The 23,891-nt window shown below is 45.4% G+C and overlaps 1 protein-coding gene across 2 annotated transcripts in view; it reads right to left on the bottom strand.

Annotated features, from left to right (window-relative positions):
* Positions 1-23,891, bottom strand: part of LOC106605310 (platelet endothelial aggregation receptor 1) — a 45,666-nt gene that overhangs the window by 5,006 nt on the left and 16,769 nt on the right. For both annotated transcript variants that reach the window (XM_045718434.1, XM_014200789.2), the window contains exons 2-11: positions 7,416-7,526; positions 7,057-7,158; positions 6,855-6,955; positions 6,481-6,573; positions 3,229-3,475; positions 1,687-1,792; positions 1,369-1,505; positions 920-1,132; positions 482-656; positions 175-295 (exon numbers count right to left, since the gene is read on the bottom strand). In XM_045718434.1, the coding sequence (XP_045574390.1) occupies positions 175-295; positions 482-656; positions 920-1,132; positions 1,369-1,505; positions 1,687-1,792; positions 3,229-3,475; positions 6,481-6,573; positions 6,855-6,955; positions 7,057-7,158; positions 7,416-7,522 (1,402 nt within the window). In that variant the 5' untranslated portion in view covers positions 7,523-7,526. The remainder of the gene's footprint in view (positions 1-174; positions 296-481; positions 657-919; positions 1,133-1,368; positions 1,506-1,686; positions 1,793-3,228; positions 3,476-6,480; positions 6,574-6,854; positions 6,956-7,056; positions 7,159-7,415; positions 7,527-23,891) is intronic.

Below are 23,891 nucleotides of genomic sequence, written 5' to 3' on the forward strand. Positions count from 1 at the left end.
ATATGTCAGCTCAAAAGGAAATCCTGTTTAAATTTAGATTGCCCAATCTGTAACGCTTCAGCGACACAGATGGAATCGCGCCCTAACTGACTGGTTCATACAATAAGGTAGCCACAGACATACTCACACCGTTGATATTATGACTATTCTCTCTCTCTCTTATCAGTGACTCACCCTCTTTACAGAAGCAGGTCCCATCAATGGGGGAGCAGTCCACTGAGTTGGAGCAGGAGCACTCCAGAGAACAGTTCTTCCCATAGGTACCACTCTTACAGGGACTCTCACAGTGAACACCCTACGCAACAGACATAAGCAGGTTATAACAGCTCACAACAACAGAAAAGGAGAATAAATGCAATATGAATATACATTTCTGCATGCATGTTTATTATCTCAAGGAAATAACCCAAATAAATGTTACTTTAGTTATTGTCGGTGCCATCCCGTGCCCCATTCAGTGTTTCCTGTCCTAATCACTCACCGTGTACCCAGGGGCACAGTGGCAGCGCCCGCTCACACTGTCACACACCCCTCCGTTGACACACAGGCAGGGCTCCAGGCAACCGTGTCCGTAGTAACCACGGGCGCAGGTCTCGTTGCAGTAAAGCCCCGCCCAGCCTGGCTGGCACGTGCACTCGCCTTTCAGTGGGTGACAGCTAGCCAATGGACAGAGGAAAACATGGTCACATGGGTGAGCACAATTAATACAGAATTTAACAAATCTACGAATTATAAACAACAAAATCATGTAAAAACTATTATGGGCTTGTGTGTGTGTGTGTGTGTGTGTGTGTGTGTGTGTGTGTGTGTGTGTGTGTGTGTGTGTGTGTGTGTGTGTGTGTGTGTGTGTGTGTGTGTGTGTGTGTGTGTGAATTGTTATGTGTGGTTGTGCGTGTGTGTACCCTTTCTTGAGCCATACCTGAGTGTGTGTGTGTCGTGGCAGAGGCAGGTGCGTTCACATTGAAGGCCGTAGGTGCCGTGCCTACACATCCTCTCTCTGCACTGGGGTCCACTGAAGCCAGGCTCACACAGACAGCCTCCGTCTATGTTATAGCAGCGAGACCCGTTGGCACAGTCGCACACACCCTTACAGTCCCGCCCGTAACTACCCACCTGACACTCCTCACTACACCTGTGGAGACATAACACATACATACAAATCAGGACACGCTCCGAAACCAAAGTGGAATAACATATCTCTGGCTTGAGCTGAATCAGAAACTATTATATTTGTATCCTATTTAATATCCTGTATGAAAGATCCATGAACTGTATGATATAAACAACTTCTACCCAACCATGGGCGCAGGTTGAGTATACAGCACATGTATCTGTCTCTACTGCAGCGAGTTAGATAAATACACACACCTGTTCCCAGTGAAGCCTTCAGCACACTGGCAATGGCCTGTCTCAGGGTCGCAGTGGCCCCGGTTGTGACACACACACTCGTGGGCACAGTTAGGACCAAACCTGCCCTCTGTACAGCGCTCTGTACACACCTCACCCTGAGGAAGAGAGAGAAAGACAGAGAAAGAGAGAAAAAGAGAGGAGAGAAAGAGAAAAAGAGAGAGAGTGTACATGGTACGATGACATTAAAAGAGGGAGCTGATTGATAACCTCAAAAGACAAAGATTTCCATGTTGACCCACTGATGCTGTTTGTCAATGTAGGGATCAGGAAACATACCGTCCACCCAGGGGGGCACGCACAGATTCCCTTCCCCTGGCAGATGCCCCCATTCTGGCATGGGCATCGCAGCGGGCATGGACTCTTTGGGCATGCCTTCTCACAACTGAGAAACATGGAGGAAAGAACTCTGAGTGGCAGCTCAACTCAGATTGTGTAGAGATGGAAATGTAGGGTACAAGTTAACGAGTTCCTATCTTTTTCAATTAGGTAGAATCTCTTTGCGATTCAGTGCATAAACATACAGAGAAAGTTGTTTAAGGACAAATAAAATGACTGCACTTGCAACAAATACTCAACTGTACACAGTAGAATTCATCAATAGCGGTACATTGCCAAACACTTCTACTAGCGCTTATAGTCAAAGGGACTGCCACCAAAAAAAGGCTTCAGAAAAGGCATTCCGTGACCCAGGAAACAAAACTGCAAAGTTTCAACATCATTACATAGATCATTTTATGAGTATGAGGACTGTGTGGTTCAAAACTTGTAAAAGTTGCACATAGCTTAAATATTATAAATCAAAGATACAATTTCAAAATCATAGCATTTTGGGTAATTTCCTCTAGCAATGAGGTTGGCATGTTACACCTTGGTTACATTTGTTACACACTTTCCGTTGTCCATGCTTGCAGAAAGCAACTTGTGTACCGGACCGGAGAAATCCCGGAATAATACGAGATAAGAAGCTGTTGAAAGGTGCTAAATAGATTTTTTATCAGATTTCAGAACAGCGCATTATGTAGCTGTCGGGACCTTGAATGTTTTGAGAGCTGTGTTAGCTGGCAAATGTGCTGTCTTTAGTTTGGCTAGAAGGCAAAAGCAATGATGGCCCTTGTAAGCTAAATACAGCTGACAAAACATCTTATACGGGTTCATCTGGATCAGTGAAGGACCGGTAACGTGTTGCTTGAGTTTATTCATAGAAGAACACCAAACGCACAAATAGTTCTGTGCACCAGTGTGTAACAAAAGTAACCAAGGTGAAACATAGCAACGTCGGAACGTTGCTAGGGAACGTTGCTAGGGATATTATCCAAGATGCCCTATGATTTTGATGCTAAAGACGTAACTTTTATCAAAAATAACAAATGAATATGCAACTTTTACAAGTTTTGAACCACACAGTGTTCATATTCACAAGAGGATCTACCTAGTTGCTGACATTTTGCAGTTTTGTTTCCTGGGTCATGGATCAACACATTTTTTTGTGGTTGGCCCTTGGACTATTAGAGTGATGTGCTGATTTCTGACATTGGCAGCTGCCTCATATAAATAGTTTCCACTAATTCCTAGTGGTTCTCTACTCATCCTCAGGGGCATCTAAAACACAGGTTGCAACTAATGACTCATGCTCTAACCTAGTGTTTCAAGACGGGCTCTTTTCCTGCATTGGTAGGATGGAATTAGGCCATGGGATATGGTATAACAATTAGTCTACCGCCTCTGCATTTTGTCTTTCCAACCTTAACATTCTATTTACTTTATATTAATACATACTGCTCTAGGCCTATTTGAGAGAGCGTTAGTTCTACAACTCACAATGTCCCAGTGAAATGTTCTCGACACAGGCACTCTCCGGTCACTTTATCGCAGGAACCCCCAGTTCCACACTGGCACTTCTGAAGACAGCCCTTGCCAAAGGTGCCTGGTGGGCAGGGGTCCTCACAGCGGCGCCCAATGTAGCCTGGAGGACACTGGCAGGTACCGGTCACAGGATTGCACAGGCCACCGTTCTCACACTTACACAGCTGACCACAACCTGGACCCCAGTGTTTGTCATCGCAGGCTGGAAGACACAGACACAGATGATGACAGACACATAAAAAAAGAAACCCCATACAACAAAATATATGTAATCATTTAAATGTATGCATAAACCAGTGGACTAGTGGGCCAGTGTACAATGTTTTCCATCTGATATCTCTGAAAAGGTTTTCCTTATATTAACTTAACCTGATGTAGTTGTATGGTGTTACACTGTATACTATATGTGATGTCATTGCAATGCACATTAACAAAAACAAATCCAATTCAATTCCATTTGGACCACTGGTCATGTTTCATCCCAACAACAACAGCACAGGAACCTGAGTAGAAGACAATGGTAAAGATCACTCCCCCAGGGACAATATATCTATATAGTCATGAATTTCCAACAAACAGAGACATAGTCTATGTCCAACTCTAGCCCTAATAGCTCCAGAATCTTATGTTACAGACTTGTGATTCACGATTGACAGGGCGATTTGCATGGAGCCAACAAGACGGACGAGGTTAAAATTGAGAATTTCACAAGCGGCCTTTCGGGATGGCTCCGGCGGTTATCGCCAACCGGTGATTCGCACAGGGTTTGGATTTCAATCAGAGTTAAGGAGCATCAGGGGGGGGGATCATTCCTGATTCCACGAGAACCAGGATCCCACATGGACACACACTGACCCCTCCAATGTCTCATCAATAATACAGACTGACAGGGGCCCAAACCCTATTCAATGGAGAAAAAAAGATATCCAATACAGGTGATGTAACTGATGCTTTGCACACAAGTGATGATCTCACTAACTATCATGATGACAACCATTCAATGATGGATTGATACTTGTCTCACTGAGCTTATTTGGGAAGGATCACAAACAAATCATAGGGTTCTAAATGGGTTCTAGTGTGCTTGCTTCAGTCACAACTACTACTGCAGTAAAAACTACTACTACTTCTTCCACTATGAGAAAAATACTTTTAGACAGCTGAAGCAAGCACACACATTTCCTATCTGAACTGTATCTTTTCCACGTAGTTTATTAATGAGATCTTCCTCCCACCTCTCTTTCCTTCAGTCACATACAGTATGTACTGTGTCACAGTTTCAATCAGGACGTCTTTGACAATTAAATGGAGGGGACAGTATGGCCAAATTAGGGTTTGGAGCGTAAACTACCACATAGCAGAGAAATGTTTATTACTCTAACTCAGAACAAGACCTTTTTCTCTTTTCTTTGTTTAAATGAATCAAACGTTTACTCATTCCCTGTGTGGGCATGCGAGAGACGCTGAGAGGCTGCAGTTGGAGTGTGTGTCACATTGAGTTATGGGAAGCTCAGCTGGAGCAGCAATAATGTTTGCACAGGCGTTCTCCAGGACGCCAATGGAGATTTAGGACCTGCAGGGTACTAGGCCTTCTACTATCTGCTATCATAGTCCAGGCCTGACAAGGTCAGCCATGAGTGTGGGTGAGTGAAACGTGATGGATTGGACACCTATGCTTTGAAGAGCTGTGCTAGGACCAGCTGGCTGTGCCCAAGCCTCTGCACGTACCAAACTTATAACAGAACCCAGACCTGTTCTCACAGAAATTGTCGATGTGTTTGTTTACATCTGATCAGGGTTCAAAAGTGACAGTTTTTCGATTGATGCGCTCTTTAAAAATGGCAAGTCTGCATTGTACTGTAAATGGAATGCATTAAGATAAGGTGGGACAATTCCTCTCTTTCCCGAAGTGTATTGTCCAAGTGGTGGTGGAGGTCACTTCTGCATTCAACCACAGCATTATCTCCCACATATCTAACTGAACCACGTCCAGTCCTTCTTTTCCCCATACCCTTCTTTCTCACACACCCTTCTAGAGTATATCACTCTATTCTTAAGTATCAAAACTCAACCAGTCTTCTTTTCTGTATCCAACCCCCCCAACCTCACCAAATATGAATTATTCCATCACAATCGCTCTTCCCAAAACAATCTCTTATTAAACTACATTTATTTATTTATTTCTCTCTCTTTCTTCCTCTCTCCTTCTCTTTGTCCACTTCTCTCTCGCGCGCTCTCTCTGGCTGCCTCTGCCCCCCCTCTCCCCCTCTCTCTTGGTCTCTCTCTCTCCCTCTTCCTCTATTTTTCTCTCAGCTCTCTGTGCTAAACCTCAGCCTTTCTCTCTCGTTTCCCACAGCTAGCTCAACACACAAGAATCTATTCCAGGAAGTGTCAGCTCTCATTCTGCCAGTGGGCTTTATTATAGGACTCAGCAGTATGGGGCCGAGGCCAGCACTCGTTTGCCCAGAGAGAGAAGGAGAGAGAGACAAAGTGGGAGAGGGGTAACATTTTCCATTTCCCCTTCCCATCATCCCCTCTGAAGGCATCATACACCACCAGCTTAAGTTAAGCCCTCCATTCAGCACTGTACAGTGACCTGGTTGAGTTCAGAAGAACACTGGCATTGATTAACTAGAAGTTTCTGGGTTAATAAAATGTTTCTGGGATAAATAAAATGTAAAACATAAATCCTGTGCTGAGATAAAGCTATTTTACTGAATATGCAAACTATACATTTTTTAAATATTGATTTACATCCCGGGCCCTGGGTCTAAGCATGCAGTATAAACTTTGGGGATGTTACATACTTGATGTAGCATAAAATGGCAAGTGAAAGGAAGGGGAGGGAGTGGGACATAGTGTCCTCCTGGTCTAATAAACTGTTTTCTGGGCTGTGGCTTACTTCAATGACACATCACTGTTTACTTGGTCCCTTGCTGTTTCCATTGGAAAGCCCTATGTGTGTTTGAGTGTTATGTGTGAGGATCAGTTTTTGAGTAATGGTCATCTGTCATTTCCTGCAGACTGTGTGTGTGTGTGTGTGTGTGTGTGTGTGTGTGTGTGTGTGCGTGTGTGTGTGTGTGTGTGTGTGTGCGTGTGTGTGTGTGTGTGTGTGTGTGTGTGTGTGTGTGTGTGTGTGTGTGTGTGTGTGTGTGTGTGTGTGTGTGTGTGTGTGTGTGTGTGAGTGTGTGTGTTGATGTAACGCACCACTGGAGCAGTCGTCGCCACGCCAGCCTCCCTCACACTGGCAGCGGTCTGGAGCAACACATCTCCCATGGACACACTCCTTAGTACAGCGGGCTAGTGATGAAAAACACACACAAACACACTCTTAAGTAGACTAGAAGGTTGGTGGAGAGTATAAAGAACAGTATAAAAACAAATATATTATGTAAGCCATGCATGTCAACTCTGCAGAATGTAACCAACTCAGCAACCAAGCACAAAACTGGATGAGTTCTAGAAATCAATGGCAAAATATGTAGAAATGTCATTAATTGAAATGCTACTGATGAAACCAAGTGAATCTTCTAAGTTTGTTTTGATATGCTAAGAAAGAAAAGCCGTGGCGTTAAACTTACGGACACATTTGTCTCTGCTCTCGTAGTAGCCAGGGCAACACTGGTACCTCCGGCGGTAGTCCATCTTCACCGCCTGTCTGTATGCTGTCTTATAGGTGATCCTGGCCAACACAAAGTCAAATACAGAATACTTCCTGTTACCCTCTGACCTCATGGACACAACCAGGAAGTAAACATGAAGTGAGTCGGCAGACTGTGTTACCTGTGACGGGTGCATCTGTAGGAGGTGCGTGGCTCAGAGCAAGGTTCCTCTGTCACCTGGTCATAAGGGTGGGCGTACGACTCCTTCACTGACGTTGTGAAGCTGCATGAAAGGACAAAATGTACTCAGACATAATAATACATTGACAGAATGGACCCATCATGGTCTAGAGTTGAGACAACCTGAAGTTCATATTTTGTGCTACATATTCAATGATAAGTGCAACAATGAACAACAAGTTAGCTACAATGAAACCTGCTGCTACTTCTATTTCTTTCTCACACACTAAACAGTATAAACAAAAAATGTGCTCCCTTCTATTCTGGTACAATGAAATGAGATGAGCTACTCTGACTTACCTCTCCCATAGGCTACACACGTTGGGGTCCCTGGGGTTCAGAGACCAGGACAGGCCAATCAGAACGCTCAGAACCAGCAGGACGCTACAGGTCTGCAGTGACTGCATGGTCCTGAGGAGAGAAAGGGAGGGAAAAGGTTATGGAGGATATTTATAATGCCTATCCATGGGAGCAATAGCAGTGATAACAGGCTACAGATCGAAAGCATGAGGACCAACATTTGAGGAAAGGGTTAGTTATTAAGGATCGGGTTATTAGCAGGAAAGGGGATAATCAAATACCTATATTTTTTTATTTTCTCATTAAACAGCAAATCAAATCATACTGGCTTTGATAAACTGACACTTGTCCGTTTTTTGTTTGGCACTGCTTTTAGCCCGCCATCTGAATTACAAAGATATCAAACACTTCACAATGTAAAGAATATGAACATTTATCTGAAACCTTCCCGTAGTTTCACTCCAAGGGGAATGATATTTTCAGCACCTATAAAGCATGGTAACTATTACCCCTTGTAAAAGAGTTCATTAAACACTAAGCAGAGGTAAAGCAGCGGGCCAGCATTGAGCCGTTTACCCAAACCCTCCCCGTCGTGCTCCCTACTCTCCCCATATGGCAACTTAGAACAGAGGAATCTGAGCAGTGGTGTAGAGTACTTAAGTAAAAATACTTTAAGGTACAACTTAAGTCATTTTTTCAGGTATCTGTACTACACTATTTATATTTTTGACAACTTTTACTTTTACTTCACTACGTTCCTAAAGACAATTATGTACTTTTTACTCCATACATCTTCCCTGACACCCAAAAGTATTTATATTTTGAATGCTTAGAAGGACAGGAAAATTGTCCAATTCACACACTAATCAAGATCCCTGGTCATCCCTACTGCCTCTGATCTGGCGGACTCACTAAACACAAATGCTTAGTTTGTAAATGATGTCTGAGTGTTGGAGTGTGCCCCTGGCTATCCGTAAAAATGAAATAAAAAACGTTGTGCCGTCTGGTTTGCTTAATATAAAGAATTTGAAATGATAGTATATTTAAGCAATTACATTTACTTTCGATACTTAAGCATATTTTAAACCAAATACATTTAGACTTTTACTCAAGTAGTATTTTACTGGGTGACTTTCACTTTTTCTAGAGACATTTTCTGTAAAGGAATCTTTACTTTTACTCAAGTATGACAATTGGATACTTTTTCCACCACTGAATCTGTGAGAGAGCGAGAAAGAGCAAGTGAGCGAGCGAGCGAGACAGAAATGGATTGAGGGGAGGAATGTGACTCCAGCTACCATCCTAGCTATTATCAATCAGAACTGGAGAGAAGACTCCACACTCTTCTGCCATGTCCCCTTCCACACTCACACCATCTGGATCCAATCAAAACGCAGACCCAGGGGAACGCCTAGTGATGGGGACCGGAGAAGGCTCTCAGGGAGCGGTAGGGAGGCCGGCACAGAGAAAGTGGTCTTTTTACCCTAAAACTCCCATGGACATTTTGGGAAGTTCAGGAACACTATAGCATGGGTCGACTGAAGGGCCAGTCCCCTCATCATGGGAAAGGGACGGTCTTTGGAGGATGGACTCATGTTGACATAAAATTGGTCAATGCTTTTTATTCCCTCTGACAGAGTTAGTGTACTATAGCTTCTCCTGTCACCAACAAGCATGAAATAAAGATCTTGGGGTATTCAACTATTTCTATCATTATTCCAAAGGAGATATTTAGTATTTTTGTTCAGTCAAGCAAAGAGAGGAACAACAAGCCACTTAAACAAGTCTAGGTCTAGCCCTTCACAAGGTATCCTTCTCCCCCAACAATGTAAGGGTGTGGTTCTTCAACAATGCCACGCTAGGATCCCTTTTAGGGGCTTCAGCCCAAGCATTTTCCTAATCAGAGTAACAAGCACACACCACAGCAGTCACACTAAACCTACAGCTGTAGATATGAGTTGATTTGGCACAATTCTCCCTGTAACATAAATCATGTTCATTCACTGATCTGCTGCTTTTGATATATCACCCCTCACAACCCTCCTGTCCTCTGTGTCAGGAGATAATACACATTCTGGCACACCCTCTAACGCCTTAAAAAGCTGCACCACAAAAACAGAATTTTATAAGAACAGGCATATGGTTTTTATTAAGAGGAGCAATCGACTTTAGCAGCCACTTCATTGGACTGGAGTAAATATTTTTCATTACCTTTTTTTCTTTTTAATTGAGCTTCGTTAGACAAAGTCTTGAAACCGCATGGGAATGCTTAAGTGCTGAGAAAGAGAATGTAGGTTTAATGAGTGCAGACGTGAAGAGGGACAGCTCTGACTGAAAGTAAAGTCAACGCAGTTCACATTACATGTTTGGGTTACCTTTGAATTGAACGGTAGGTCGGTAGACATAACTGGTAAGTAGGTAGCAGACCCCTGCTCATGAGGTAGAATGGTTCAGGTCCCCCCCCCAAAAAGTAGGCTTTTATTTGCTACTCCACCCATACATGTGGGTTGATTATTGATTCCTGCCCAAGCCTTTGCTGCTGAGAGTACACTCTTATAAAATTCAACTTACAGTTTATTAGCTTTATCCTCATCATCTTTTTTCCATCATCTTTTATAAAAATAAAGATTCTTCTTCTGTGTTGCTTCATGTAATCAACATAAGATAAAAACATACACAGATGGCAAAATATATTTATTATTATTATTTATTATGTTACAAGCGCAGATGGGCACCAGATTTGGCTCTACATATCTATTAGGTCCGGGGTGTAATCTGGACCAGAGGTACATCTCTATGTGCCTTGAATGGTACAGAGGTGGTTCTGGACTTCTAATGCAGCAGCCTGCACTCGAAGGCTTTTGGGTTAGATTCAATGAGCAAAGCAGACCATCTCAATTGGACTTTCATGTGGCCCAATAAAAAAAAGAGGCTAGGAATACACAGTACAACGCACACACACACACACACACACACACACACACACACACACACACACACACACACACACACACACACACACACACACACACACACACACACACACACACACACACACACACACTTTCTAATACTTTCATCAACAGCTCATTTGTTTTTCTTGTTCTTAAAATGTTCCATGCACAAAATGAGTCCCATACATTCTAACGAGTACAGAGAGACTATTTATAGTATCTGAGTATATTCGCAAATTCATTGGACTCGTCTTGGCTCACAATGTCAAGCGCCACAGAACTAAACAAGTGGCCCACGCGTGTGCAGATCGTACCAACTGGAGAATGTCCTAATGTTTAAAAGGGCCCCACAATGCTCTTTCCAGAACTGCACAGGGACTTCAATGAAAACAAGGCCCAAATGAAAACAGATGTACTCGTGTCACATTAATCTTGCAAATCCGAGACACTCTTATGCATGTTATTACCATTCAATTTCAGTCATGAGTCTTGCAAAAGCCTCAGAAATGAGACTAAGGAAAAGTATTTGATTTGGTTTCACACAGATTGCGTTCACAGTTTTAATTTAAAGACAGCTCAGGAGGCTACTCACACATATTTACTGAAACTCTTTTATTATTATTATTATTATTATTATTATTATTATTATTTCATCTTTACCATCATTTGAACCATGAAATATGCATGCAATAGTGATTAATTCACATTTACTGAGCATCCTAAAGCTTCTTGTCTTCCAAGACAATCCAGTCCTGATTGGGGTGGGGTCTTAATGGTCGCTATTGGATAACAAGCTCCTTAAATAAGAGTAGAGAGTTTTTTTGAAATGTATTTTATTATTATTATTATTTTTTATTTTATTTATTGAATATTCGAAACATACAATATACTTGCAGTGAAGCCGCTCAACAACTACATCATACCAGTCATCCAACAGATTCCCATTCAGAGCGACACACAGAAGCATCCAGGGTCAATGCCCTGCTCAAGGGCTGTCACAACTTCTGCCGAAGTCGGTTCCTCTCCTTGTTCGGGCGGCGTTCGGAGGTCGACTTCACCGGTCTTCTAGCCATCGCCGATCCACCTTTCATTTTCCATTTGTTTTGTCTTGTTTTCCCACACACCTGGTTTACATTCCCTCATTACTTGTCGTGTATATAACCCTCTGTTCCCCCCATGTCTGTATGTGATTTTGTTTGTTGTCAGGTTGGCACACTTCTGGCTGGTTTGTGCCGGGTTTTGTTTTACACCCGTGCTTTGTGGCAGCCGGTACTTTGTACTTGGTTATTGTACTTTGTGCTGCCTCACTTGTTCTTTGGGCATTTGTTTTTGTGACACGGTTGCGTTCTGTTCAAATAATTGCCTCAGTAAAGTGCTTTGTCCAATCATCTCTGCTCTCCTGCGCCTGACTTCCATGCACCAGCTACACACACCGTTTGACAGAATTTCACACCACACAAGATGGAGTCAGCAGGAGCAGGTGCCCCTGGTATAGGGGTCGAGGAGTGCGTCCGGGAGCATGCGGCGACGCTCCACCATCTCGGCGCCGCCATGGACCGCGTCGTCCAAACCATGGACCACTGGGAGAGACAGGAAGTTCCTCCTGCACCTCCACCAGCACAACCTGGGACTCCACTACTCGCCCCCCCCTGCACCCGGGGAGGAGATGTGGCGCTGGACCATCTCGAGGATTTCACCCAGTCTTCGACCACCCGCCCGAGGGTAGAGCGGCGGGTGAACATCTCTTCCATCGGAGGCAGGGGACGAGGAGAGCCCAGGAATTTGCGATGGACTTTCGGACCCTGGCCGCCGGCGCGGGATGGAACGACAGGGCCCTGATCGACCACTATCGCTGCAGTTTGTGCGAGGACATCTGTCGGGAGTTGGCCTGCAGGGACACCACCCTCACCTTCGACCAGCTGGTGGACCTGTCCATTCGGCTGCATAACCTGCTGGCTACCCGCGGACGTCCAGAGCGGGGTCTGTCGGTTCCATCCCCCAGCACCATCGCTCCAATGCCCATGGAGCTGGGAGGTGCTGCGCTCAGGGAGACCAGAGGAGGTTCCGTCTTGTGCACCATCTGTGGCCGCAGAGGTCACACTGCTGGTCGGTGCCGGGTTGGTTCCTCTGGGGGTCGAGGTAGCAGGCAGGGCACTCTCGTGTCACCCCAGGTGAGCCGGCACCATTCTCACCCAGAGGCCTCTGTTGCACACATGTTTTTGTATGTTACTTTCCCTGAGTTTTCCCCGCATTCCCAGCATAAGGCGCTCGTCGATTCAGGCGCGGCTGGGAATTTTATAGACAGATCATTCGCCCATAGTTTAGGGATCCCCATTTTTCCAGTGGCTATGCCCTTCCCAGTTCACGCCTTAGAAAGGCGACCATTAGGGTCAGGGTTGATTAGGGAGGCCACCGCTCCTCTGGGCATGGTGACGCAGGGGGGTCACAAGGAGAGAATCAGTCTTTTCCTAGTTGACTCTCCTGCGTTTCTGTGGTGCTAGGAATACCATGGTTAGCTTGTCATGACCCAACTGTTTTATGGCAGTGGAGGGCTCTCACGGGGTGGTCGCGAGAGTGCTCGGGGAGGTGTTTAGGGGTTTCCGTTGGTGCTACTACGGTGGAAAGTCCAGACCAGGTCTCCACCGTGCGCATTCCCCCCGAATATTCCGACTTTGCTCTCGCCTTCTCCAAAAAGAGGGTGACTCAATTACCACCTCATCGTCGGGGGGATTGTGCGATAAATCTCCTGGTAGACTCCGCACTTCCCAGGAGTCACGTGTATCCTCTGTCACAGGCGGAGATGGCGGCTATGGAAACATATGTCTCCCGAATCCCTGCGTCAAGGGTTCATTCGGTCCTCTACTTCACCCGCCTCCTCGAGTTTCTTTTTTGTGAAGAAGAAGGAGGGAGGTCTGCGCCCGTGTATTGACTATCGAGGCCTAAACCAGATCACTGTGAGGTACAGTTACCCGCTACCTCGTATAGCCACAGCGATTGAGTCAATGCACGGGGTGCGCTTCTTCACCAAACTAGATCTCAGGAGCGCTTACAACCTGGTGCGTATCAGGGAGGGAGACGAGTGGAAGACGGCATTCAGTACTACCTCAGGGCATTATGAGTAGCCCCGTCATGCCGTACGGGTTGATGAATGCTCCATCAGTCTTCCAAGCCTTTGTAGACGAGATTTTCAGGGACCTGCACGGGCAGGGTGTAGTGGTGTATATTGATGACATTCTGATATACTCCGTTACACGTGCCAAGCATGTGTTCCTGGTGCGCAGGGTGCTTGGTCGACTGTTGGAGCATGACCTGTACGTCAAGGCTGACAAATGCCTGTTCTTCCAACAGTCCATCTCTTTCCTAGGGTACCGCATTTCCACCTCAGGGGTGGAGATGGAGAGTGACCGCATTTCAGCCGTGCGTAATTGGCCGACTCCCACAACGGTAAAGGAGGTGCAGCGGTTTCTAGGGTTTGCCAATTATTACCGGAAGTTTATCCGGGGTTTTGGTCAGGTAGCGGCTCCCATTACCTCACTGCTGAAGGGGGGACCGGTACGTTTGCAGTGGTCGGCTGAGGCAGACAGGGCTTTTGGTCACCTGAGGGCTCTGTTTACCTCGGCTCCCGTGCTGGCCCATCCGGATCCCTCTTTGGCATTCATAGTGGAGGTGGACACATCCGAGGCTGGGATAGGAGCCGTGCTCTCTCAGTGCTCGGGTACGCCACCGAAGTTCCCCCCCTGTGCCTTCTTCTTGAGGAAGCTCAGCCCGGCGGAGCGAAACTATGACGTGGGGGACCGGGAGCTGTTGGCTGTCGTCAAGGCTTTGAAGGCGTGGAGACATTGGCTTGAGGGGGCTAAACACCCTTTTCTCATCTGCTCTGACCACCGCAATCTGGAGTACATCCGGGCAGCGAGGAGACTGAACCCTCGCCTGGCAAGGTGGGCCATGTTTTTCACCCGTTTTGTTTTCACCCTTTCTAACAGACCAGGTTCCCAGAACGTGAAGGCAGACGCACTGTCCCAGCTGTACGACACAGAGGAGCGGCCCATGGATCCCACCCCCATACTCCCGGCCTCCTGCCTGGTGGTGCCGGTAGTGTGGGAGCTGGACGCGGACATTGAGCAGGCGCTACGTGCAGAGCCCACTCCCCTCCAGTGTCCCCCTGGGCATCTGTACGTTCCGTCTGCTGTCCGTGACTGGCTGATCTATTGGGCCCACACGTCACCCTCTTCTGGTCATCCAGGCATCGGTCGGACGGTGCGCTGTCTGAGTGGGAAGTACTGGTGGCCCACTTTGGCTAAGGATGTGAGGGTTTATGTGTCCTCCTGCTCGGTGTGCGCCCAGTGTAAGGCTCCTAGGCACCTGCCCAGAGGTAAGCTACACCCCTTACCCGTTCCACAACGGCCTTGGTCGCACCTGTCGGTGGATTTCCTTACTGATCTTCCTCCCTCACAGGGTAACACCACGATCCTGGTCGTTGTGGACCGTTTTTCTAAGTCCTGCCATCTCCTCCCTCTGCCCGGTCTCCCTACGGCCCTACAAACTGCAGAGGCCTTGTTTACACACGTCTTCCGGCACTACGGGGTGCCTGAGGATATAGTGTCTGATCGGGGTCCCCAGTTCACTTCGAGGGTCTGGAGGGCGTTCATGGAACGTCTGGGGGTCTCGATCAGCCTTACCTTGGGTTTTCACCCCGAGAGTAACGGGCAGGTGGTGAGAGTGAACCAGGATGTGGGTAGGTTTCTGAGGTCTTATTGCCAGGACCGGCCAGGGGAGTGGGCGGCGTTCGTGCCCTGGGCAGAGATGGCCCAGAACTCACTCCGCCACTCCTCCACTAACCTCTTCCCCTTCCAGTGCGTACTGGGGTACCAGCCGGTTCTGGCGCCTTGGCATCAGAGTCACATCGAAGCTACTGCGGTGGACGACTGGTTCAGGCGCGCGGAGGAGACATGGGACGCCGCTCATGTTCACCTTCAGCGGGCCGTGCTGCGCCAGAAAGCCAGTGCAGACCGTCACCGCAGTGAGGCCCCGGTGTTCGCACCGGGGGACTGGGTCTGGCTCTCGACCCAAAACCTGCCCCTCCGCCTGCCCTGTCGGAAGCTGGGGCCGTGGTTTGTGGGGCCATTTAAAGTCCTGAGGAGACTGAACGAGGTTAGGTACATGTTACAGCTTCCCCCCGATTACCGTATTAACCCCTCGTTCCATGTGTCTCTCCTCAGGCCGGTGGTGGCTGGCCCGCTCCAGGAGTCTGAGGTGCGGGAGGTTCCTCCGCCCCCTCTGGACATCGAGGGGGCCCCGGCGTATTCCGTTCGCTCCATACTGGATTCGAGGCGTCGGGCGAGGGGCCTTCAGTACCTTGTGGAGTGGGAGGGGTACGGTCCAGGGGAGAGATGCTGGGTTCCGGTGGAGGACGTGTTGGACCCTTCAATGCTGCGGGAGTTCCACCGTCTCCGTCCGGATCACCCTGCACCTCGCCCTCTGGGTCGTCCCCGAGGCCGGTGTCGGCGCGCTGCTGGAGCCGCGCGTCAAGGGGGGGGTACTGTCACGACTTCCGCCGAAGTCAGTTCCTCTCCTTGTTCGGGCGGCGTTCGGCGGTCGACTTCACCGGTCTTCTAGCCATCGCCGATCCACCTTTCATTTTCCATTTATTTTGTCATGTTTTCCCACACACCTGGTTTACATTCCCTCATTACTTGTCGTGTATATAACCCTCTGTTCCCCCATGTCTGTGTGTGAAATTGTTTGTTGTCAGGTTGGCACACTTCCAGCTGGTTTGCGCCGGGTTTTGTTTTACACCCGTGCTTTGTGGCAGCTGGTACTTTGTACTTGGTTATTGTACTTTGTGCTGCCTCACTTGTTCTTTGGGCATTTGTTTTTGTGACGTGGTTGCGTTCTGTTCAAATAATTGCCTCAGTAAAGTGCTTTGGCCACTCATTTCTGCTCTCCTGCGCCTGACTTCCATGCACCAGCTACACCCACCGTTTGACAAGGGCACGTTGACCAATCTACCACCAGGCCAAAAAACATGAACCCGAACCCTCCAAGATCCCCCCCACAGTTCCCTAATAGTTGTCCCTCAACCATTCGAGACCCTTCCCACAGTCCCCCCAGGAAGAAAAATTCAAAATACAACTAATTCCATTCCCCACCCCCAAGAACCCCCCAACGCACCAACAACCAAGAGAATGGACTAAAGAGAAAAAAGGAAAAGATAGAAGAAAACAGCAAACAACAATGCAAAAAAATATAAACTAATTTAAAACAAAGGACATCAAGGACAACTAAAATCATAAGAGCAATGCCAACTGTATATGTTTGTGTGCATGTCTGGCACTATTACATGTATGTGTGTGTTCTTGTATGTGTTTATTTGAATGAGAGTGTGTGTATATGCATGTGTACAAACACCTGCACAGCATCAGCCTCAGGCAAACCGGCATTAGTTGTAAAAACACTGCCACTTAGTGTCATTCAAACGTACTTTAGAGTAGAGAGAGTCAGTATATGGTGAAATTCTAGACACCGCACATGGCACTGTTTAAAATGTTGCTTGCTTTTTTCCCTCCCCTCTACTCCTCTCTCTCTTTGGGGTTGAAATGTTAATTGAGGTAGAAAATATTAGTCACTCTTTGGAACAGAGCGTCGCAAAGGAAAATAAAATTGAGAGAAAAACATTGGCTGTAGATTGGTGACAGGTCGAGTGAGAAATAGAAAATAGAAAAGGAGAAAAGAGAGAGAGGGAGAGAGAGAGAGAGAGAGTGAGAGAGAGAAAAGAGAGAGGGAGGAAAGGAGGGAGGAGAGAGGGATGCCAAGAACAACTCGATTTTCATAGAGGGGTGCAATATCTAAGCCAGACTAAGAAACTAAGCTACACAATAAGCTACACAATATAAGTCTCAAGTTCACAGTCATTTCTCAAAGTTACTCCTGGGAATCTCCTGGCATTGTAAAATGCTATAATAATGTTACATGATCAATAATATGAATGCCATTTCTAAATGTCCAAATGTTCCAAATTATTGAAGCCAAAGACAGAAAAGGACACAGGAAAACAGTTTATGCACTTCAGTATTGCATTCGCCACGTCTGCACTGCACAAAAACGATGGGCTAAGCGTCAACACTTTGTAATGAGGTTGATATCCATTCAAAAGCCAACTCCTTTATATGATTCTATGATACTTATAAGGTAACAACAACCAATCAAAGGTCAATGTCACCAGCTGCACTGCTTTCATGATAGATGACATTCAGAAGCTGAACATTATACATTACAGTTGAACATTATAGTTGAACATTATACAGAAAATATTATTTAAAAAAGCTTGAGCTAAATCATATATGATTTTCAATGCATATCACTTAGGTAACGTAACAACCAAAACTTGTCAACATGATATAATTGGCTGAACGCTTCTGAATGTCAATTCCCCTAATTAGTGGTATCAAGAGCCTTTTTAGGAAAAATATAACAATTTCAAGCTTTAGACTTTGTGTCATCAATTTACATATGAACTGTAAGAATAACAAATCCATAAAAGTGCTCTCAAGCTGACAGGCATTGCCAGTTGGAGTGAATAAGATGGAGAGCTTGATGTGTCACTCTAACCACAGTCTATAGTCCCAACTCTGCAGCATTAGCCCCCACCCCTTTCCCCCCTATACCCTCCATTAAAACACAGTTACTATAAACTAGATATATCATCCCATAATCCTTTGCATCTGGGATTTCTTCATGACGCGCATGAGAGATTCGGCTCCTTCGACCACAGCTAGGCTGGCACACACTCCCTAGTCGCTGTAATGCCACATGTTAGGTGGATGGGTGTGGGGGCAAAGGGAGTAGGCACCATCAACAACCCTTTGGGAGAATGGGGACTTGACGGAACAACTACACACCCAATCTTTCAAATTCATACTTTCTGAAACATGAACGTTTTTTGCAAATCAGAAATATATGTGGTGCGTAACTGTCGATTTGGTCAATTTCTTGCATTTATCCATTACATATTTTATTGTTTCTTGAACATGACACATTTTGGGGGTATTCACAGTGAGGCATTGTACATTAAGGGTGGTACCGGACCACAAGTCTCATCCCCCACACACTGGAACATTCTGAGTGGAAAGTCTTGTCTTGGCAGCTCATATGCTGTTGTATGGTTGTCGTAGGATTTGCATGACAAAGGGATGATATGGAGGGAAAGAGGAGGGGTTCGTATTTTGGGAAGTTACTTCTCGGAAGGCTGTATTTTGCTGAGTGAGCTTGGAGCTGCAGAGTGTGCTGTCTTCTGCAGGATTCATGCGAATGAACTATGAGTTCTTGAACTTTGACCTTAGACCTGAGAGAAAAAAAGACACCTTTAACTTTTGGGTGTCTGCTTCTTTTGTCTTCCTTTTACAGAATTGTTATTGTATCTCAGCAGATCTGTTTGATGCTTTCGTTTTGCTGAATGTTCTCAAAAAAGCACAGACGTAAACATTTTGGATGCGATTCAACGCAACACAGTCTCTCCAATACAGTGACATATGCTTAATGGTGTCTGCTAATCTATGCTAGGGTTTGAGTCATAGAACATCTCTCTAATTCTACGTTAAATCAGGGTAGTTGCTATTGAAAAACAAATAAAATGGTCCCTATGTCAACTGTATGTCATCCCTGTGTCTAATTTCCTCAATCATAATGTTGTACTTCTTATTTTCTTCATGACTCTTCAACTCAACTTCTGTCTTGTTTTGGGACCAGAGTATTGTGGGAACCTCTACTTGAGTGAAGTATTCTAGATGATGTGTATCGTCATCGGCTGATCTTCTCATGACACTGCCAGACATAACACTCAGCTTTTACACATACACAACAAGGCCAAGAGGTCACAAGTCTTTTGTGGACCATCAGAAAATAAAAACAACCCCAGCTAAACACTGTGATGACCAATGATTAACAGTCGGGGTCTCAACTTACTGTTGAGAGTGAGAATAGTAGAATACAAAAAGTGCAATTTCGAAATTTGGTCGTGCATCAGCTGTTTTTCTCTTGTTATGTCAGTCACTGACAGTCACTCATTTAGCCCATGTCATAAAAAAAAAATGATTGGTAAATTAGTCTAGCCAGCTTTCTAAACCAGTAGTAATCATGATCTAATTACAGACCCGGGGGGGGCATTTATTTTATTAGTCACTCTCACTCTGATATCATATTAAAGCTGCAAACATTTCTCTCCACCCTATGGCAAAAAATGTCACTTAGAGCCACCAAAAGGCTAGTGCTGGCTCTGACTGCATGTGTGAGTATGGATGTGGGTACGCAGACCCGCGAGCCACTGATGAGTTCAGATGGTGGCCCCCAGCCCCATCACAGTTGCCCATCCCTGGTCTAAGTTTATCAACTGGCCACTAGTTCAACTTTTATGGCAAAAGATAAAAGACCAAAAATAATTTCTTGAACTTGACCTGTTCTTAACTTTTGATATATCACTTTTGGGTGTCTGTTTCTTTAAAAATGTTATTGAACCTCGGGAAATCTGTTTGATTCGGTCAACATTTTGGATACGATTCAACACAACCCTTCTCAGCAACAGCCTCTTCAATACAGTGACATTCTGTATGCTTAATGATGTCTGCCAATCTATGCTACGGTTTGAGACATAAAACACTTCTTTAAAGCTTTGTTAAATCAGAGTAGTTGCTATGGAAAAATAAAACAGAACCTACGTCTGTATGTCAACTCTATTGCCTCACACTTCTCTTCTTCTGCTTCACATACAGGGCCGGACTACCGCATATGGGCCCTGGGCCACCGACCTCCAGGGGAAATAAGCCATGATGCAGAGAGAATAATGTGTAGTTGTATAATGCTGTTCTACACATTCTGTCATGAGGCTGAGAGGACATTTTGCAGTTTTAAAGCTAATTTCCAGCAATTCTACACATTTTGCTATCATATGCTATCTAGAGGAAACGAGGGACACGCACCATATTATATTTTGTCAGGCAACGGGTCCAAGGCCTGTGTGTGAGCAGGGCCGGATTACCGAACGGGCATGCAGGGCACACATATTGCTAACATCTGCTATCAGGGGGCCCCCCGACCTCCAGGGGGACGAGGTCTACGTGATGGCCACACCTTTTCCTCTACTCCTAGAGAGCAGATTAGCAGTCTGATAAAACAGAGTTGGGGTGTATGTGTTCAACTCTATCCCTGTGATGTTGGTCATGTGGTTCTGGTGTAGAAAGCTTATGTCATAGGCACTGTCGATAGGGCGACACTGAACAGACTGAAATAGATAACGGAGGTAGAGTTGATAAGGGTACCATGGCAATGCTGTTGTTTTGGGCCTTATGAGAACATCAACATGAGCTCTACACATGGCCGAACAGTCAGCCATGGAATATGTGACTTATGGTGTGGTTAAGCTAATACTTGTAGCTAGTTCATGCATGATCATTCAGACCTAATATATCCAAATTAAATCAAATCAAACTTTATTTGTCACATGCGCCGAATACAAGTGTAGACCTTGCCGTGAAATACAAGCCCTTAACCAACAGTGCAGTTCAAGTAGAGTTAAGAAAATATTTACCAAATAAACAAAAGTAAAAAAGAAAAAATAATACAAAGTAACACAATAAAATACCAATAACGAGGCTATATACAGGGGGAACCAGTACCGAGTCAGTCTGTGGGGGTACAGGTTAGTTGAGGTAATTTGTACATGTACAATAGGTAGGGGTGAAGTGACTATGCATAGATAATAAACAGCGAGTAGCAGCAGTGTACAAAACAAATGGAGGCGCTAGACTTGGCGCTCCGGTACCGCTTGCCATGCGGTAGCAGAGAAAACAGTCTATGACATGGGTGAGTGGAGTCTTTGACAATTTTATGGGCTTTCCTCTGACAGCGCCTATTATTTAGGTCCTGGATGGCAGGAAGCTTGGCTCCAGTGATGTACTGGGCCGTATGCACCACCCTTTCAGGAAGTTCAGGATCCAGTTGCAGAGGGAGGTGTTTAGTCCCAGGGTCCTTAGCTTAGTGATGAGGTTCGTGGGCACTATGGTGTTGAGCGCTGAGCTGTAGTCAATGAACAGCATTCTCACATAGGTGTTCCTTTTGTCCAGGTGGGAAAGGGCAGTGTGGAGTGCAATTGCGATTGCGTTATCTGTGGATCTGTTGGGGCGGTATGAGAATTGGAGTGGGTCTAGGGTATCTGGGAGGATGCTGTTGATGTGAGCCATGACCAGCCTTTCAAAGCACCTCATGGTTACTGACGTGAGTGCTATGGGGCGGTAATCATTTAGGCAGGTTACCTTCTCTTCCTTGGACACAGGGACTATGGTGGTCTGCTTGAAACATGTAGGTATTACAGACTCGGTCAGGGAGAGGTTGAAAATGTCAGTGAAGGCTCTTGCCAGTTGGTCCACGCATGCTTTGAGTACACATCCTGGTAATACATCTAGCCCCACGACTTTGTGAATGTTGACCTGTTTAAAGGTCTTGCTCACATTGGCTACTGAGAGCGTAATCACAAAGTCATCCAGAACATCTGGTGCTCTTGTGCATGCTTCAGTGTTGCTTGCCTCGAAGCGAGCATAAAAGGCATTTAGCTCGTCTGGTAGGCTCGCATTACTGGGCAGCTCCTGTCTGGGATTCCCTTTGTCGTCCGTAATAGTTTTCAAGCCCTGCCACATCTGACGAGCATCAGAGCCAGTGTAGTAGGATTCAATCTTAATCCTGTATTGACACTTTGCTTGTTTGATGGTTCATCTGAGGGTATAGCGGGATTTCTTAAAAGTGTCCGGATTAGTGTCCTACATTTAACCTCTTACATCTAGACGTTCCGCTAGCGGAACACCTGCTCCAATATCCAATGATAGGCGTGGCGCGAATTACAAATTCCTCAAAAATACAAAAACTTCAATTTTTCAAACATATGACTATTTCACAGCATTTTAAAGACAAGACTCTCCTTTATCTAACCACACTGTCCGATTTCAAAAAGGCTTTACAGCGAAAGCAAAACATTAGATTATGTCAGCAGAGTACCAAGCCAGAAATAATCAGACACCCATTTTTCAAGCTAGCATATAATGTCACAAAAACCCAGAAGACAGCTAAATGCAGCACTAACCTTTGATGATCTTCATCAGATGACACACCTAGGACATTATGTTATACAATACATGCATGTTTTGTTCAATCAAGTTCATATTTATATCAAAAAACTGCTTTTTACATTAGCATGTGACGTTCAGAACTAGCATACCCCCCACAAACTTCCGGAGGAATTTGCTAACAATTTACTAAATTACTCACGATAAACGTTCACAAAAAGCATAACAATTATTTTAAGAATTATAGATACAGAACTCCTCTATGCACTCGATATGTCCGATTTTAAAATAGCTTTTTGGTGAAAGCACATTTTGCAATATTCTAAGTACATAGCCCGGCATCACAGGGCTAGCTATTTAGACACCCGGCAAGTTTAGCACTCACCAATATCAGATTTACTATCATAAAAGTTTGATTACCTTTTGTTGTCTTCGTCAGAATGCACTCCCAGGACTGCTACTTCAATAACAACTGTTGGTTTGGTCCAAAATAATCCATTGTTATATCCAAATTGTGGCATTTTGTTCGTGCGTTCCAGACACTATCTGAAAGGGTAAATAAGGGTCGCGCGCATGGCGCAATTCGTGACAAACAAAATCTAAATATTCCATTACCGTACTTCGAAGCATGTCAACCGCTGTTTAAAATCCATTTTTATGCCATTTTTCTCGTAAAAAAGCGATAATATTCCGACTGGGAATGTCCATTTAGCTAAACAGAGGAAAGTAAACAAAGCTTTCGGTCGACGCGGGCACGAGCCTGAGTCTCACAGTACTGTAACCAGCCACTACCCAAACGCGGTACTTTTTTTCAGCCAGAGCCTGCAAAGCCACGATTCAGCTTTTTACCGCCTTCTGAGACCCTATGGCAGCCGTAGGAAGTGTCACGGGACAGCTAAGATCCTCACTCTTCAATAAACAGAGACAAGAAGAACGACACCTTGTCAGACAGGCCACTTCCTGCATGAAATCTTCTCAGGTTTTTGCCTGCCATATGAGTTCTGTTATACTCACAGACACCATTCAAACAGTTTTAGAAACTTTGGAGTGTTTTCTATCCAAAGCCAATAATTATATGCATATTCTAGTTACTGGGCAGGAGTAGTAACCAGATTAAATCGGGTACGTTTTTTATCCAGCCGTTAAAATACTGCCCCCTAGCCATAACAGGTAAAAAAAAAAAGTTTTGTCATTTAGCAGACACTCTTATCCAGAGCATACATTTCATACATTTTTCATACATTTCATACAATTTTTATTTATTTTCGTACTGCTCCTTAAAAGTGGCAGCTCTAGCCTTTAGCTCGATGCGGATGTTGCCTGTAATCAATTGCTTCTAGTTGGGATATGTACGTACGGTCACTGTGGTGACGACGTCTTCGATGCACTTTTTGATGAAGCCGATGACTGAGGTG

The sequence above is a fragment of the Salmo salar genome, chromosome ssa05 (assembly GCF_905237065.1).
Source record: "Salmo salar chromosome ssa05, Ssal_v3.1, whole genome shotgun sequence".
NCBI lineage: Eukaryota > Metazoa > Chordata > Actinopteri > Salmoniformes > Salmonidae > Salmo > Salmo salar.